At 40.2% G+C, this 16,862-nt stretch overlaps 1 protein-coding gene across 3 annotated transcripts in view; it reads left to right on the top strand.

The window, feature by feature from the left end:
- LOC115225394 (sodium/hydrogen exchanger 9B2-like) overlaps window positions 1-16,862 on the top strand; it is a 61,876-nt gene that overhangs the window by 35,279 nt on the left and 9,735 nt on the right. For all 3 annotated transcript variants that reach the window (XM_029796349.2, XM_036514107.1, XM_036514108.1), the window contains exons 2-7: window positions 1-7; window positions 2,552-2,639; window positions 6,445-6,627; window positions 8,497-8,672; window positions 11,188-11,294; window positions 15,773-15,937. The exon at window positions 1-7 is cut by the window's left edge and continues 1,251 nt beyond it. In XM_029796349.2, the coding sequence (XP_029652209.1) occupies window positions 1-7; window positions 2,552-2,639; window positions 6,445-6,627; window positions 8,497-8,672; window positions 11,188-11,294; window positions 15,773-15,937 (726 nt within the window). The remainder of the gene's footprint in view (window positions 8-2,551; window positions 2,640-6,444; window positions 6,628-8,496; window positions 8,673-11,187; window positions 11,295-15,772; window positions 15,938-16,862) is intronic.

Raw genomic sequence — 16,862 nt, 5'->3', positions numbered from 1 at the left:
TTACTTGGTGAGTATAGCATTATTATTATATTATTATTATTATTATTATTATTATCATTATTATTATTATTATTATTATTATTATCATCATTAATATCATTATTATTATTATTATTATCATTATCATTATTATTATTATTATCATTATTATTATTATTATCATCATTAATATCATTATTATTATTATTATCATCATTAATATCATTATTATTATTATTATCATTATCATTATTATTATCATTATTATTATTATTATTATTATTATTATTATTATTATTATTTTATATTGAGTCAAGTACACCAACATCAAAAATCAATGGAAATTGTAGTTGTGATACCTGTGCCCGTGGCACGTAAAAAGCACCATCCGAACGTGGCCTATGCCAGCGCCGCCTTGACTGCCTTCCGTGCCAGTGGCACGTAAAAAAGCACCAATCTGATCGTGGCCGTTGCCAGCCTCGCCTGGCACCTGTGGGGGTGGCACGTAAAAAGCACCAATCCGATCGTGGCCATTGCCAGCCCCGCCTGGCACCTGTGCCGGTGGCACATAGAAAGCACCCACTACACTCACGGAGTGGTTGGCGTTAGGAAGAGCATCCAGCTGTAGAAACTCTGCCAGATCAAGACTGGAGCCTGGTGCAGCCTCCTGGCTTTCCAGATCCTGGTCGAACCGTCCAACCTATGCTAGCATGGAAAGCGGACGCTAAATGATGATGATGATGATGATGATGATTATTATTAAGGCAGCAAGCTGGCAGAATCGTTAGCATGCCAAGCGAAATGCTTTGCGGTATTTCGTCTGTCTTCAAGTTCTGAGTTCAAATGCTGCCGGAGTTGACTTTGCCTTTCATCCTTTTGGGGTCGATAAATTAAGTACCAGTTACGCATTGGGGTCGATGTAATCGACTTAATACCTATGTCTGTCCTTGTTTGTCCCCTCTGTGTTTAGCCCCTTGTGGGTAATAAAGAAATAGGTATTTCGTTTGTCTTCAAGTTCTGAGTTCAAATGCTGCCGGAGTCGACCTTGCCTTTCATCCTTTCGGGGTCAATAAATTAAGTACCAGTTACGCACTGGGGTTGATGTAATCAACTACTCCCTACACCCCAAATTCCTGGCCATGTGCCTTTAGTAGAAAGGACTATTGTTGTTGTTGTTATTATTATTATTATTATTATTATTATTGTTATTATTAAGGTGGTGAGCTGGAAGAATCATTAGCACACTGGATGAAATGATTAGGCCCATCACTGCATTCTAAGTCCAAATTCTACCGAGGTTGACTTTGTCTTTCATCCTTTCGGAGTCGATAAAATAAGTACCAGTTGAACACTGGGATTCCCATCATGACTACCCGTCTGATAAGGGTACACCAGGCACATGCATCACAACCATATGTGCGCGACATGGTGATCTCATATCAAGATGAACAGCTCATGACCTTGCAGGTGGAGCCCAGTTAGAATTTCTTTCAGGTCCAGTAGCCCATCCTACTCAAAAGGTCACTGAATAAGGATTGTTTAAGGATGTTGAATGAAACCCCCCATGTTTCCACAGGGGAATTATTCCAACCCCAAAGAATCCCTCTCAACACATGGTTATGATGCTCCCCCACTACTTCTGCTCGTGACCAGAGATGCACATATTGTCAGCCACTAAGGGACATGGTCAACTGGTTAAGGTCAAACAACTGACAAGCAAATCTGTGGTATTGAGCAGAATATTTGCTGTAGCCCATCTTTTATACCAAGACAAAACAATGTACATGATAACACTTCCAATCAGTTAAGATCAGAAGCCATGAGAGCCACTGTTTGGTACTGCATCAGGGCATTTATTATTATCATCATCATAATTATTATTTTGTCTGAATATTGGGAAGTATTAATTTGGTTGGAAACAGGCGATGGTAAGTGGCAGGGAAGGCATCTGGCTACTGACCATTTGCCTCAACAAATTCCGTTTGACCCAATGTTTTCATGAATCAGACAGAATTTGCATGGAAATTGGATGTTAAAATGACGATGACCATGATGGTGATGACAATGATAATGACAAAACTGATAAGGATGATGATAACGATGATGACGACAATAGTGATGATGAAGATGATATGATTATGACTGTAATGATGATGGTGGTGGTGGTGGTGATGACAATAATGATGTCTGTAATGATGATGGTGGTGGTGATGGTGGTGAAGACAATGATTATGATGGTGGTGGTGGTGGTCATGGTGGTGATGAGAATGATTATGACTAATTATGATGGTGGTGGTGGTGGTGATGATGATGGTGGTGATGGTTGTGGTGGTGGTGGTGATGATGGTAGTGGTGGTGGTGAAGACAATGATGATGATGCTGGTGGTGATGATGGTGGTCAGGGTGGTGATGAGAATGATTATGACTGTATTGGTGGTGGTGGTGGTGAAGACAATGATGATGAGGGTGGTGGTGGTCATGGTGGTGATGAGAATGATTATGACTGTAATGATGATGACGACGATAACGACATCATATAACGAATTTTTCCCCGCTTCTTTTCTTGACGCAGGTATGCTCATTGTCGGCATCATGTTGAGGAATGTTCCGTACATTAACGTAGCGAAAGACGTCGAATCCTTTTGGGCTGCTACAGTCAGGTAAGCAAGTGTCCACCCTGCTAAGCCCTATGCCCCCACCCCACACCTACCTCACCCCTAACAACGACTCTGCTAACTCTCCCTCAAACTCAACACCTTGCTTAATGGTCCCTTCTGGCTCTTCCTCTGACCATAACGTTCCCCTCTCTCTCCCTTTTCTCTCTCTCCCTCTTCCTCCCTTCCCCTCTCTCTCCCTTTTCTCTCCCTTCTTTTCTCTCTCTCCCTCTTCCTCCCTTCCCCTCTCTCTCCCTTCTTTTCTCTCTCTCCCTCTTCCTCCCTTATCTTCTCCCTCCCTCTTCCTCTCTCTTTCCCTCTCTCTCCCTTATTTTTCTCTCTCTCCATCTTTTCTTTCCCCTCTCACTCTCCCTTCTTTACATAACGTTCCGGATGACTTCACGGCTATGCTCCGCTTATTTTGGCCCACATGGTACATTCTTCTTTCTCCTGCTCTCTCTCTCTTGCACTCTTCCTATCTTCTTCTTCTTCTCTCTCTCTCTCTCTCACTCTCTCTTGATCTTCCCTCTGGCTGGAGAACCATGTATCTCCTCTACAGCATCACACCTGTTTCTGTTCTCATCCTTGCTCACTCTCTCTCTTCCTCTCTCCATCTTTCTCTCTCTCTCTCTTCCTCTCTTCCCCTCTCTCTCCCTTTTCTCTCTCTCCCTCTTCCTCTCTTCCCCTCTCTCTCTCTCCTCTTCCTCCCTTCCCCTCTCTCTCTCCCTTTTCTCTCTCTCCCTCTTTTCTCTCTCTTCCTCTCTCCATCTTTCTCTCTCTCTCTCTCTCTCTCTGTCTTCCTCTCTTCCCCTCTCTCTCCCTTTTCTCTCTCTCCCTCTTCCTCTCTTCCCCTCTCACTCCCTTCTTTTCTCTCCCTCTTCCTCTCTCTTCTCCTCTCTCTCCCTTCTTTTTCTCTCTCTCCCTTCTTTTTCTCTCTCTCTCCATCTTTTCTTCCCCTCTCTCCCTTCTTTTCTCTCTCTCCCTCTTCCTCTCTTCCCCTCTCTCTCCTTCTGCCTCTCTTTCCCCTCTCTCTCCCTTTTCTCTCCCTTCTTTTCTCTCTCTTCCTCTCTTCCCCTCTCTCTCCCTTCTTTTCGCTCTCTCTTCCCCTCTCACTCCCTTCTTTTCTCTTCCCCCTCTCTCTCTCCCTTCTTTTTCTCCCTCTTCCTCCCTTCCCCTCTCTCTCTGGTCAGGTACCAATACTTCCCTCTCCCCCTTATCCACCTGACCAACCTATCCTTCTAACAGCTTTACCCTGTTCTCTCTCTACTAATTCCAAACAATGTGAATTAATAAGCTTTACATTTGACAGAGTAATCTGAATGCTAAAGGGTTAAACTGGCCATTTTTTAGAATGTTGAGGGTTGGTGACAGCAAGGGCACCCAGCCATAGAATAAACTGCCTCAATGAATTTCATATTAGTTATGCATGCATGGAAGAGTGAACATTATATTAATGATGTGGCTGTCCCTCCACCTCCTGCACCCTAATATGAGACTCCAAGCAAAACAGAAAAGGGATGTAATGAGAGTAATCTCCCCTGAGCTTCTAGAATGTTCAAGATCCTTCTAGAAACTTCCAGTTTTACGTGGAAGTTTGGGAATTCCGGTCCATCCCTGTATAAAGGACAGTAATTCGAAATTCGGGCCATTGAGTACCTGTTGGTCCTTCAAACATACTGGATCGAGCTGCTGAACTTCATGCTCCCTCGCACACATGACTGCAAACAGAACATATTCATGTAATGTCATAGGCTTCCTTCCATTAACCTTGTATATGAACGCATTACCTCCATTAACCCCTTAATCAATCATTTTAACATGGCATTTCATTTCAGAGTATATCTTTTATTTCCTTTTTTAATTATATACACTGTGTTAATTACAAAAAAAAGTTTTTTTTATCTTGCTTCCTTTATTTTTTATTATAGAAATTAAAATGTACTTTTACTCATTTGGATTTAACCCTTTCGTTACTGTATTCTGTTGAGATGCTCTGTGTTTCTTTCAATTATTTTAAATATAACAAAGAATTTAGTAAAATAACTTAGTTATCATTAAGATAGTGTTAGGAACATAAATTGTGACTGAGGTTTGATGGAAGATTTTTAATTCAAAACTTATGAAAACAAGACATTTTACCACAGAGCCAGAGGCAGTTTTGGCCGGGTTAGTAACGAAAGGGTTAAACAAGTTAACTCGGACATTGAAAAAATGCATATAACTTAACTATCTTCAATTTTTTATAAGATTTATTGCTTTTAAATCAAAGGAAAAATTTTAAAATGAGATAGACAGTTTATTAAGAATGATAATTTTTAAAACAAGGAGTTACACACAAAGTTATCTTGCAGACATCACACATGTATCTGCTTTCTCTTCGAATCTTCTTTCTTTTAGTGTCTCTCTTCTCTGCACATTTTGCACACAGTCTTGTAGGGTTCTTTTCCTAATCACTTGGTGGTATTTCCATGGGAAAGTGACCAGCTGGGGCAAATCTTGATAGATGTGGGATCGATGATGGTCTTCCTGGCTTCGTGCGTAAATAATTCTCTTATTTTGACCGAGCATACTCGTCTGGTTCTAAAAAGATACATTTGCAATGCACGAGTAAACTCGGGATAATCCATTAAGGGCTTAATAAAAGTTATGACTTATTACAAGTGTCTTGTGAATTCTGTCCTCTTGTTGTTATGAGCAGATCCAGTGACTGCCTTCTTTGTCATGCTGACTAAATTATAGTGTGTCAAAAAGTGAAGGTGTATGGCTTAGTGGTTAGGGGCCTTCGGCTCACGATTGTAAGATCATGAGTTCAATTCCTGGCGATGTGTTGACTCCTTGAGGAAGACACTTTATTTCACGTTGCTCCAGTTCACTCAGCTGGCAAAAATGAGTAGTACCTGTATTTCAAAGGGCCGGCCTTGTCACATCTTGTGTCACACCAAATCTCCCTCAAGTTCAGAGTACAAGTGTCTGTGGAGTGCTCAGCCACTTGCAAGTTAATTTCACAACCAGGCTGTTCTGTTGATCAGATAAACCGAATCTCACTGAGAAATATGTAACGTATAAGATTATGTGTGTCTGTGGAATACTCAGCCATTTGCACATTAATTTCACAACCAGGCTGTTCTATTGATCAGATAAACTGAATCTCACTTAGAAATACGTAAAATATAAGATTATGTGTGTCTGTGGAATACTCAGCCACTTGCACATTAATTTCACAACCAGGCTGTTCTGTTGATCAGATAAACTGAATCTCACTGAGAAATACGTAAAGTATAAGATTATGTGTGTCTGTGGAATACTCAGCCACTTGCACATTAATTTGAAGAGCTGGCTGTTCTGTTGATCAAATCAACTGGAACCGTCATCTTTATAACCGATACAGTGGCAGCTTTTGTGTGTCCTTGAGCAAGACACTTTACTTCACTTTGTTCCACACAGCTGGTAAAAATGAGTAGTACCTGTATTTCAAAGGGCCAGCCTTGTCACACTCTGTGTCACACTGAATCTCCCCGAGATCTACATTAAGGGTACACATGTCTGTGGAGTGCTCAGCCACTTGCACATTAATTTCACGAGCAGGCTGTTCCATTGATCGTATCAGCTGGGACCCTCGTCATCGTAACCGACAAAGTGCTCCTTTTACCACCAAAAATGGATAACACCAACATCACCATAAACTATCTCCTACTACCCCATTTAAACACTACCCTTGCAACTACCCTACCTGTCAGCCAACCACCCTACAAACCAACCAGCCATCCTCTATTCATATATTTCTCCTTATCTTCTTCTTCTTCTTCTCCAGGAACACTGCCCTCACTGTAATCCTAATCCGGGCTGGATTAGGGCTCAACCCAGTTGCCCTGCGGAAGTTGTCCTTTGCAGTGATCAGGCTGGCCTTTTGTCCGTGCCTGGCTGAAGCCCTTGTAGCAACCGTTGCATCCCACTTCTTTCTTGGTCAACCCTGGATATGGGGTCTCATGCTTGGGTAAGTTTCATCACAGGGTACCAGACAATGTTTCTCTACATTTTTTTTTTTTGTTCCAGGAGTGGCTGTGTGGTAAGTAGCTTGCTAACCAACCACATGGTTCCGGGTTCAGTCCCACTGCGTGGCATCTTGGGCAAGTGTCTTCTGCTATAGCCCCGGGTCGACCAATGCCTTGTGAGTGGATTTGGTAGACGGAAACTGAAAGAAGCCTGTCGTATATATGTATATATATATATATATGTATGTTTGTGTGTCTTTGTTTGTCCCCCCAACATCGCTTGACAACCAATGCTAGTGTGTTTACGTCCCCGTTACTTAGCGGTTCGGTAAAAGAGACCGATAGAATAAGTACTGGGCTTACAAAGAATAAGTCCCGGGGTCGAGTTGCTCGACTAAAGGCAGTGCTCCAGCATGGCCGCAGTCAAATGACTGAAACAAGTAAAAGAGTAAAGAGTAAAGAGAGAGAGAGAATATGTGTTGTTGTTGTTGTTGTTCCACTCCAGGTTAGCCTTAATTATGCAAACCTAGGGTTAAAAGCATTCCAACTGTGACCATCTTGTCTGTAAGGAATGCAGTAAGGAATACATTAGGGAATATAATGGTTGTGTGGTACGAAGTTTGCTTCCCAACCACATGGTTCCAGGTTCAGTCCCACTGCATGGCACCTTGGGCAAATGCCTTTCACTTTAGCCTCAGGTTAACCAAAGCTTTGTGAGTGATACCACCATGCTGAAAATAGCAGCCATGATCTGACTCTAAAACCACCTTAATTGTCCATATATCAACACAGATATATATATATAATATATAATATATAATATATATAATATAATATATAATTTATCATCATCATCATCGTTTAACGTCCGTTCTCCATGCTAGCATGGGTTGGACGGTTCGACCGGGGTTCTGGGAAGCCAGAAGGCTGCACCAGGCTCCAGTCTAATCTGGCAATGTTTCTACAGCTGGATGCCCTTCCTAACGCCAACCACTCCATGAGTGTAGTGGGTGCTTTTTACGTGCCACCTGCACAGGTGCCAGGCGAGGCTGGCAACGGCCACGGTCGGATTGGTGTGTGTGTGTGGAGGTGCAATGGCCCAATGGTTAGGGCAGCGGACTCATGGTCGTAGGATCGCGGTTTCAATTCCCAGACAGGGCGTTGTGAGTGTTTATTGAGCGAAAACACCTAAAGCTCCACAAGGCTCTGGCAGAGGGTGGTAGCGATCCCTGCTGTACTCTTTCACCACAACTTTCTCTCACTCTTTCCTCTGTTGGCCTTCTCACTTAGCCAGCGGGGTGGCATCATTTGAAGGCTAAAACAATGCGAAGCGCATTGTGACCAGTGATGTGTAGCAACATCCAATAGCCTGGTTGGTCACGTGTGACGTGACATATATATATATATAAATTAGAAAAAACACCTTTTATCAATTCAAAATGAACAATTAATTTTCTAGATGGTGTAATTTAATTGTTCATTTGAATTGATAAAAGGTGTTTTTTTTCTAATTTTTATATATATATATTATATTTTGTGAAATTTGATTTAGTATTTCTAAATTGAATTTTGCCTTGTAAGTTAGGAATAATATTCCCTCAAATAATAATAATAATTATTATTATATATATATGAAATATAAATTAGAAATAAAACCATTCTAATTGTGTGGCATCTCAGAAAAAGGTTTTCTAATTTAGCCTCAGGCCAAAACCTTGTGAGTGTCTTTGGTAGGTGGAAACTAAAAGAAACCTGTCATATAAATGTGTGTATGTGTGTGTGCTTATACATTGTCAACATCTCTTTTTCCCATCATCCCCTCTCTCTCTCTCTCTCTCACTCTCACTCTATCTCTTTCTCTCTCTCATCAGTTTTGTCATCGCTGCAGTCTCCCCAGCTGTTGTGGTCCCCTGCTTGCTTCATCTTAAAGACAATGGTTATGGAATCGACAAAGGGATTCCCACCTTGGTGATTGCTGCCGCAAGCATTGATGATGTCTTGGCCATTACCGGGTTCGGTGTGGTACTAGGCATCGCTTTTTCAGAAGGTAAGCTATCTTGGACAAGTCTCTCAGCTCTGATTTTTTTTCACACCAACACTCTACATTTACTATAAACCTTAGACAAGACACACCACTCTACTTGTCACCACAGTCAACCTCAGGTGTATACCTTAGACAAGACACACCACTCTACTTGTCCCCTCAGTCAACCTCAGCTGTAAACCTTAGACAAGATACACCACTCTACTTGCCCCTTTAGTCAACCTCAAATGTAAACCTTAGACAAGACACACCATTCTACTTGTCCCTTCAGTCAACCTCAGGTTAAACCTTAGACAAGACACACCACTCTACTTGTCCCCTCAGTCAACCTCAGGTTAAACCTTAGACAAGACACACCACTCTACTTGTCCCCTCAGTCAACATCAGGTTAAACCTTAGACAAGATACACCACTCTACTTGTCCCTTTAGTCAACCTCAGGTTAAACCTTAGACAAGACACACCACTCTACTTGTCCCCTCAGTCAACCTCAGCTGTAAACCTTAGACAAGACACACCACTCTACTTGTCCCCTCAGTCAACCTCAGCTGTAAACCTTAGACAAGACACACCACTCTATACTGTCCCCTCAGTCAACCTCAGCTGTAAACCTTAGACAAGACACACCACTCTACTTGTCCCCTCAGTCACCTCACCTCAGCTGTAAACCTTAGACAAGACACACCACTCTACTTGTCCCCTCAGTCAACCTCAGCTGTAAACCTTAGACAAGACACACCACTCTACTTGTCCCCTCAGTCAACCTCAGCTGTAAACCTTAGACAAGACACACCACTCTACTTGTCCCCTCAGTCAACCTCAGCTGTAAACCTTAGACAAGACACACCACTCTACTTGTCCACTCAGTCAACCTCAGCTGTAAACCTTAGACAAGACACACCACTCTACTTGTCCCCTCAGTCAACCTCAACTGTAAACCTTAGACAAGACACACCACTCTACTTGTCCCCTCAGCCAAACTCAGCTGTAAACCTTAGACAAGATACACCACTCTACTTGCCCCTTTAGTCAACCTCAAATGTAAACCTTAGACAAGACACACCATTCTACTTGTCCCCTCAGTCAACCTCAGGTTAAACCTTAGACAAGACACACCACTCTACTTGTCCCCTCAGTCAACCTCAGGTTAAACCTTAGACAAGATACACCACTCTACTTGTCCCTTTAGTCAACTTCAGCTGTAAGACCTTAGACAAGACACACCACTCTACTTGTCCCCTCAGTCAACCTCAGCTGTAAACCTTAGACAAGACACACCATTCTTCTTGTCACTTCAGTCAACCTCAGGTAAACCTTAGACAAGACACACCACTCTACTTGTCCCTTTAGTCCAACTCAGCTGTAAACCTTAGACAAGACACACACCTCTACTTGTCCCCTCAGTTAACCTCAGCTGTAAACCTTAGACAAGACACACCACTCTACTTGTCCCCTAGTCAACCTCAGCTGTAAACCTTAGACAAGACACACCACTCTAGTTGAAGAATTTTCAGTCAAACACATCAATCCCAGTACTTTGATTTTCTTTAAGTCTGGCACTTATTCTGTCAGTATCTTTTGCCAAACCGTAAAGTCACAGGAACATAAACTCATCACTTGTCGAGCAGTGGTGGTGGTGGTGTTGGACAAACACAGAGAGTAAGACAAGCACAGGCAGGGCTGTGTGGTAAGATGGCAGGCGAAATGCTTAGCGGTATCTCATCTGCCGCTACATTCTGAGTTCAAATTCTGCTGAGGTTGACTTATCCTTTCATCCTTTTGGAGTTGATAAATTAAATACCAGTTACGCACTAGGGTTGATGTAATCGACTTAATCCCTTTGTCTGTCCTTGTTTGTCCCCTCTGTGTTTAGCCCCTTGTGGGTAGTAAAGAAATAGGTATTTTATCTGCCGTTATGTTCTGAGTTGAAATTCCACTGAGGTCGACTTTGCCTTTCATCCTTTCGGGGTCAATTAAATAAATACCAGTTACACACTGGGGTTGATGTAATCGACTTATTCCCTTTGTCTGTCCTTGTTTGTCCTCTCTATGTTTAGCCCCTTGTGGGCAATAAAGAAATAAGAAATGTTAGCACACCAGGCGAAATGCTTAGCGGTATTTCATCTGTCTGAATGTTCTGAGTTCAAATTCCACTGAGGTCGACTTTGCCTTTCTTCCTTTCGGAGTCGATTAAATAAGTACCAGTTACGCACTGGGTCGATGTAATCGACTTAATCCGTTTGTCTGTCCTTGTTTGTCAACTCTGTGTTTAGCCCCTTGTGGGTAGTAAAGAAATAGGTATTTCGTCTGCCGTTACGTTCTGAGTTCAAATTCCGCTGAGGTCAACTTTGCCTTTCACCCTTGTGGGGTTGATAAATTAAGTACCAGTTACACACTGGGGTCAATGTAATCGACTTAATCCCTTGTCTGTCCTTGTTTGTCCCTTCTATGTTTAGCCCCTTGTGGGCAGTAAAGAAATAAGAAGCTCCTGACCTTTTTCCTTTCTTTTTTTTTTACAGGAAATATTGTCTGGTCTATCTTTAAGGGGCCACTTGAAGCCCTATTAGGGATTGTCTTGGGGGCATTATTTGGTGTTTTGCTCTGGTATATTCCCCCTAGGAAACAGGTCAGTGCAATTTTATATTATCTGTGTTTTACCAGTGGTGGTCGCGGTGGCAGCGTTGTTGTTGTTGTTGTTGTTGTTTAGCCCTAGGTCTTCCTCTATTTACAAAATATCAAGGTCTCTTTCATTCTTTTGTTGTCTTGCCATTTCTATCAATATATATATATATATATATAGGTGCAAGAGTGGCTGTGTGGTAAGTAGCTTGTTTACCAACCACATGGTTCCGGGTTCAGTCCCACTGCGTGGCACCTTGAGCAAGTGTCTTCTACTATAGCCTCGGGCCCACCAAAGCTTTGTAAGTGGATTTGGTAGACGGAAACTGAAAGAAGCCCGTCGTATATATGTATATATATATGTATGTGCGTGTATGTTTGTGTGTCTGTGTTTGTCCCCCTAGCATTGCTTGACAACCGATGCTGGTGTGTTTATGTCCCCGTCACCGATAGAATAAGTACTGGGCTTACAAAGAATAAGTCCCAGGGTTGAGTTGCTTGATTAAAGGCGGTGCTCCAGTATGGCCACAGTCAAAATGACTGAAACAAGTAGAAAGAGAAAGAGAAAGATATATATATATATATGTATATATATATATGTATATATATATATATATATATATATATATATATATATATATATATAGGGAGAGTTTACGAAAAAACAAAAGATGAAGACAGGTGGTGTAGAAAACAAACAGATGTATTAGTTTAACGCTCAGGAATTGCAAAAGTCTTTTACGTTTCGAGCCTACGCTCTTCTACAGAAAGGGACACAGAAAAAAACAAGGAGAGAAAAAAAATGTGTGTAGTGGTTACCGATCTATCAAAATTTGTTCTGTCTGTCTGTGTGTGTGTCTTCTAGGATCTCGGGCATCCTCCATCCGATTGCGCTCAAATTTGATATGTTGATATCTATATATATAAAACTGTAGTTGTGTGAGTGTCTGTCCCCTTCGATTTAGATTCCTAACTACTCCCACATTTTGCGGTGCAGTTTAACCAAATTCGGGTATCTTATAGTCGTGATTCATATCGAGCCCGTCTGGGTATTAGCGCGCGTCTACGATGAGTCTACGATTTTAAAAATAATTTAACATCATTTTTTTATTCCATTTTAATGCATATTTTTTCGTGTGTCGATGGCGGCGGAGTTGGCGTCCACGCTCACAGCTGCACCTGTGTTGCTTCTCCCCCTTCTTCCCTCCCTCGTGAAGCTGTGGGGAAGGGAGTGTAAGGAAATCAACGTCGTAAAGCGTTGTCAAGGAGACCAGCGTTCTTTTAGAACAACAACTTCATGGCTTGAAGACACCAAAACAGAAAGCCCGAATTGGCATCTATAAGGGAAGTAACTCTAAAAATGCTTATATAGTTATTTCCCTTACAAACCCGAGCAACGCCGGGCGATACTGCTAGTTGTGTATAAATCTTGAAAAAATTACAAAAATCGATTCCAGGTGAGAATGCGATCAATAAAGCCGTGGGAAATTGTTTTTCTTTGGAATAGAAAAAAGTCTATCTTTATTTCTTCTTTTGCTGGTGTCTCAAATTTAGGTTAAATCAGTTTCTCAAAGGGGAGGCCTATGGGACGGTCGGACAAGTTGTTTTGAGAAAATTTGGTTTAAATGTTTTCACAACTCAGCACCGTCCATTGGACAGGGTGTGTTTTGCTTGTATATATATATATATAATATATATATATATATATAATTATTATTTGAGGGAATAAACTCCAAACTTACAAGGAAAAAAATTCAATTTAGAAATACTAAATCAAATTTCACACAATATAATATATACATATAAAAAATTAGAAAAAAAACACATTTTATCAATTCAAAAGGAAGAATTAAATTACACCATCTAAAAAATTACATATAATAGAAATATTAGAATTAAAATAACAATAAAATGTCAATGATTAAGTAAATTGCAAAAAAATGATTAAAAAATAATAATAATACAAACGTATATAATTTGTATATACAAATTATGTACGTTTTTATTATTATTTTTTTGCAATTTACTTAATCATTGACATTTAATTGTTATTTTAATTTAAATACTTGTATTATATGTAATTTTCTAGATGGTGTAATTTAATTGTTCATTTTGAATTGATAAAAGGTGGGTTTTTTCTAATTTATATATATATATATATATATATATTGCAAATAAGAAAATGAAGAAGCACATTAGTTGGTTCATCAGCTTTAGGACATTAAAATGTTGACTTATTTTTTTATCAAAACGACAACCATAATAACATACATACATATAGTATATTATTCAATGCATATAAGATAAGAATACAAGTAGTAATTAAAAAACATGAATATAAATTATTAAATCACTTACAGCTGTTTCAGCCTATGGTTAATGGTAACTCATTGTGCCTCAACAATATATTGGATAAGTATTATCCCTTAGTGAGTTGGATCCGCAACCCCTAACTTACTTGGTGGTATATATATATATATATATAATTATTATTTGAGGGAATAAACTCCAAACTTACAAGGAAAAAAATTCAATTTAGAAATACTAAATCAAATTTCACACAATATAATATATACATATAAAAATTAGAAAAAAACACATTTTATCAATTCAAAAGGAAGAATTAAATTACACCATCTAAAAATTACATATAATAGAAATATTAGAATTAAAATAACAATAAAATGTCAATGATTAAGTAAATTGCAAAAAAATGATTAAAAAATAATAATAATACAAACGTATATAATTTGTATATACAAATTATGTACGTTTTTATTATTATTTTTTTTTGCAATTTACTTAATCATTGACATTTAATTGTTATTTTAATTTAAATACTTGTATTATATGTAATTTTCTAGATGGTGTAATTTAATTGTTCATTTTGAATTGATAAAAGGTGGGTTTTTTCTAATTTATATATATATATATATATATTGCAAATAAGAAAATGAAGAAGCACATTAGTTGGTTCATCAGCTTTAGGACATTAAAATGTTGACTTATTTTTTTATCAAAACGACAACCATAATAACATACATACATATAGTATATTATTCAATGCATATAAGATAAGAATACAAGTAGTAATTAAAAAACATGAATATAAATTATTAAATCACTTACAGCTGTTTCAGCCTATGGTTAATGGTAACTCATTGTGCCTCAACAATATATTGGATAAGTATTATCCCTTAGTGAGTTGGATCCGCAACCCCTAACTTACTTGGTGGTATATATATATATATATAGAAATTAAATATAAAATATAAATTACAAAGTGGGACAAGAACGCAAAAACACACAAAGAGACGACACAAAAAACCGACGGGTCACTCGAAGCCTCTAATCTTCAGTCGGGAAGCGGATCATCTTAGTAATTTCGGCTGTTTAATCTCGATATTACTCCGACCTGGCCAGCCCCAAGGAAAAACCAAGCCACAGGCATTGGATTTCTTGGAAAGAGGGTCGAATGTATACGGAACAAAGACAGGATGCCACACGAATATAAATACAAGAAACAAAAATAGAAATAAAAAACACGAATGGTGGACAGTACAAGGACAGGAGCGTCTTACGGCTTTATATATATATACATACCGATCTTGATGATTTCATCTTCCTTGGCTCCAAAATAAATCGAGATGGTAACTGCACTCCAGAAATAAGTACTAGGTGGATAGTACTAGGCAGAGAGGCAATGGTCAGCATGAGCAGGGTCTGGAAGAGTAGAGTCATCAGACTCGCTACCAAATGCAGATTGGTGAATGCAATTGTCTTCCCAATAGCAACATATGGATGCGAGACCTGAACACTAAAAGAAAGCTGACCAGAAGAGAATTAATGCATTCGAGCTTTGGTGTTGGAGAAGACTTTTATGGATTCCATGGACAGCGAGGCTCACCAATGGAAAAGTTCTTTAGTAGATTAAACCGAAAATGTCGCTAGAAGCTAGGATCACCAAGCATAGATTGGCATATTTCGGTCATATTATGTGGAGAAAATCCCTGGAGAAGGACATCATGCTCGGAATGGTCAGTAGCAAGAGAGGAAGAGGCCAACCAAGAATCCGCTGGCTTGACACCATCAAGAGTGATACCAGAATGGACATAGCCAGTCTGAAAGAAGTGGCCCAGGATAGAACTGACTGGAGGACACTGATCCAATGAGTGACCGAGAGTCGACTTCAACTGAGCGGATAGATAGATAGATAGATAGATAAATATACATATATACACATGATGGGTTTTTTTCAACTTCCATTTACCAAATCCACTCACAAGGCTTTGATTGGCCTGAGGTTATAGTAGAAGACACTTGCTCAAGGTGCCATGTAGTGGAACTGAACCCTGTGTTTGCATGTGTGTGTGTATATATATGCCTATCTATGTATTTGTCTGTCTGTCTGCTTCTGTGCATCTTTATTCATCAATCTGTCATTCAACCAATCAGTCTTTTGTTTGTTTTCTTTTTCTTTTTCAGAACAATTCCATTTTCCTGCGAGGGTTCTTACTCTATGCCATCGGTCTAGCTGGGGTTTTGGGTTCCCCGAGATTTGAGATGCCAGGCACTGGACCGTTGCTGTGTTTAACCGTGGCATTTGTAGCCGCATTTGGATGGAGGAAAAAAAAGGAACTGAAGGTTCTGGTAAGTCTTTCATCATTACTAGTCTACTTCATCTCAAAGTGATGGGGGGGCGGGGATCAACTCATAAGTGGTAGAGCGTTAGTTGTTGTTTAGCGTCAAGTTAATTGCGATCCTGAAGACCTATGACCAAAGATTCTCCAGCTGTGACCATCCCCTGCATGTTGTCCATTTCCTCTGGCTAAATAAACCTGCCTCCTAGCTTCCCTTCTGGTAGTCTGATACAATTCCCTGCTACCACCATTCTTCCAGTCCTTCCAAGCCTGTTTCTTTTGTCTAATAGCCTTGTCAACAGTATTGTTCCACCACCACGTTATTTTGGGTCTTGAGGGGACTTTGCACCATCCACAGATCCGGTCGGTGGCCCTTAGCAGGTTGTCCCGTAGGAACCTCCAGTTGTCTTCTATACCATGTGAAGCTATATCCCCTTCTATTTCGTCAAAGGCTTCGAGTAGTATGTCTCTAAATCTCTGTCCATTTGCCGAATCTTTAAGTCTCCAGACCCTTCTCCTTGCTGGTCGTCTTCTGGGCATCCATCTAGCCCTGATCCAGAAGTCACTAACTACCAGTCTATGTTGTGGGGTACATTCTTTGCCTGGGAAGTTTTTGGCATTTATAAGCAGCCATCTTTCCCTTTTTCTGGTGAGGATGTAGTCAATTTGACTAGTGTGTCTGCCAGAGCGGTAGGTGACTAGGTGACTGGCAGGTTTTCTGAAGTTAGTATTGCAGACTATACGATCATTTGCATCACAGAACTCCAGCAGCCTGGTTCCCTCCTCATTGCGAGGGCCAAAACCGTAGCTTCCATGTATGCCATGGAAGCCCCCGACATATCATCCAACATGTCCATTGAAATCGCCAGCCACAAAGAGAAGGTCCCTGTCATTCATCAACGCGGTAGTCTGCAAGAGGGTGTCATAGAATCGGT

The sequence above is a fragment of the Octopus sinensis genome, linkage group LG27 (assembly GCF_006345805.1).
Source record: "Octopus sinensis linkage group LG27, ASM634580v1, whole genome shotgun sequence".
NCBI lineage: Eukaryota > Metazoa > Mollusca > Cephalopoda > Octopoda > Octopodidae > Octopus > Octopus sinensis.
The sequence above is the reverse complement of the archived record's forward strand: the minus strand, read 5'-3'. Positions and strand labels throughout refer to the sequence as shown.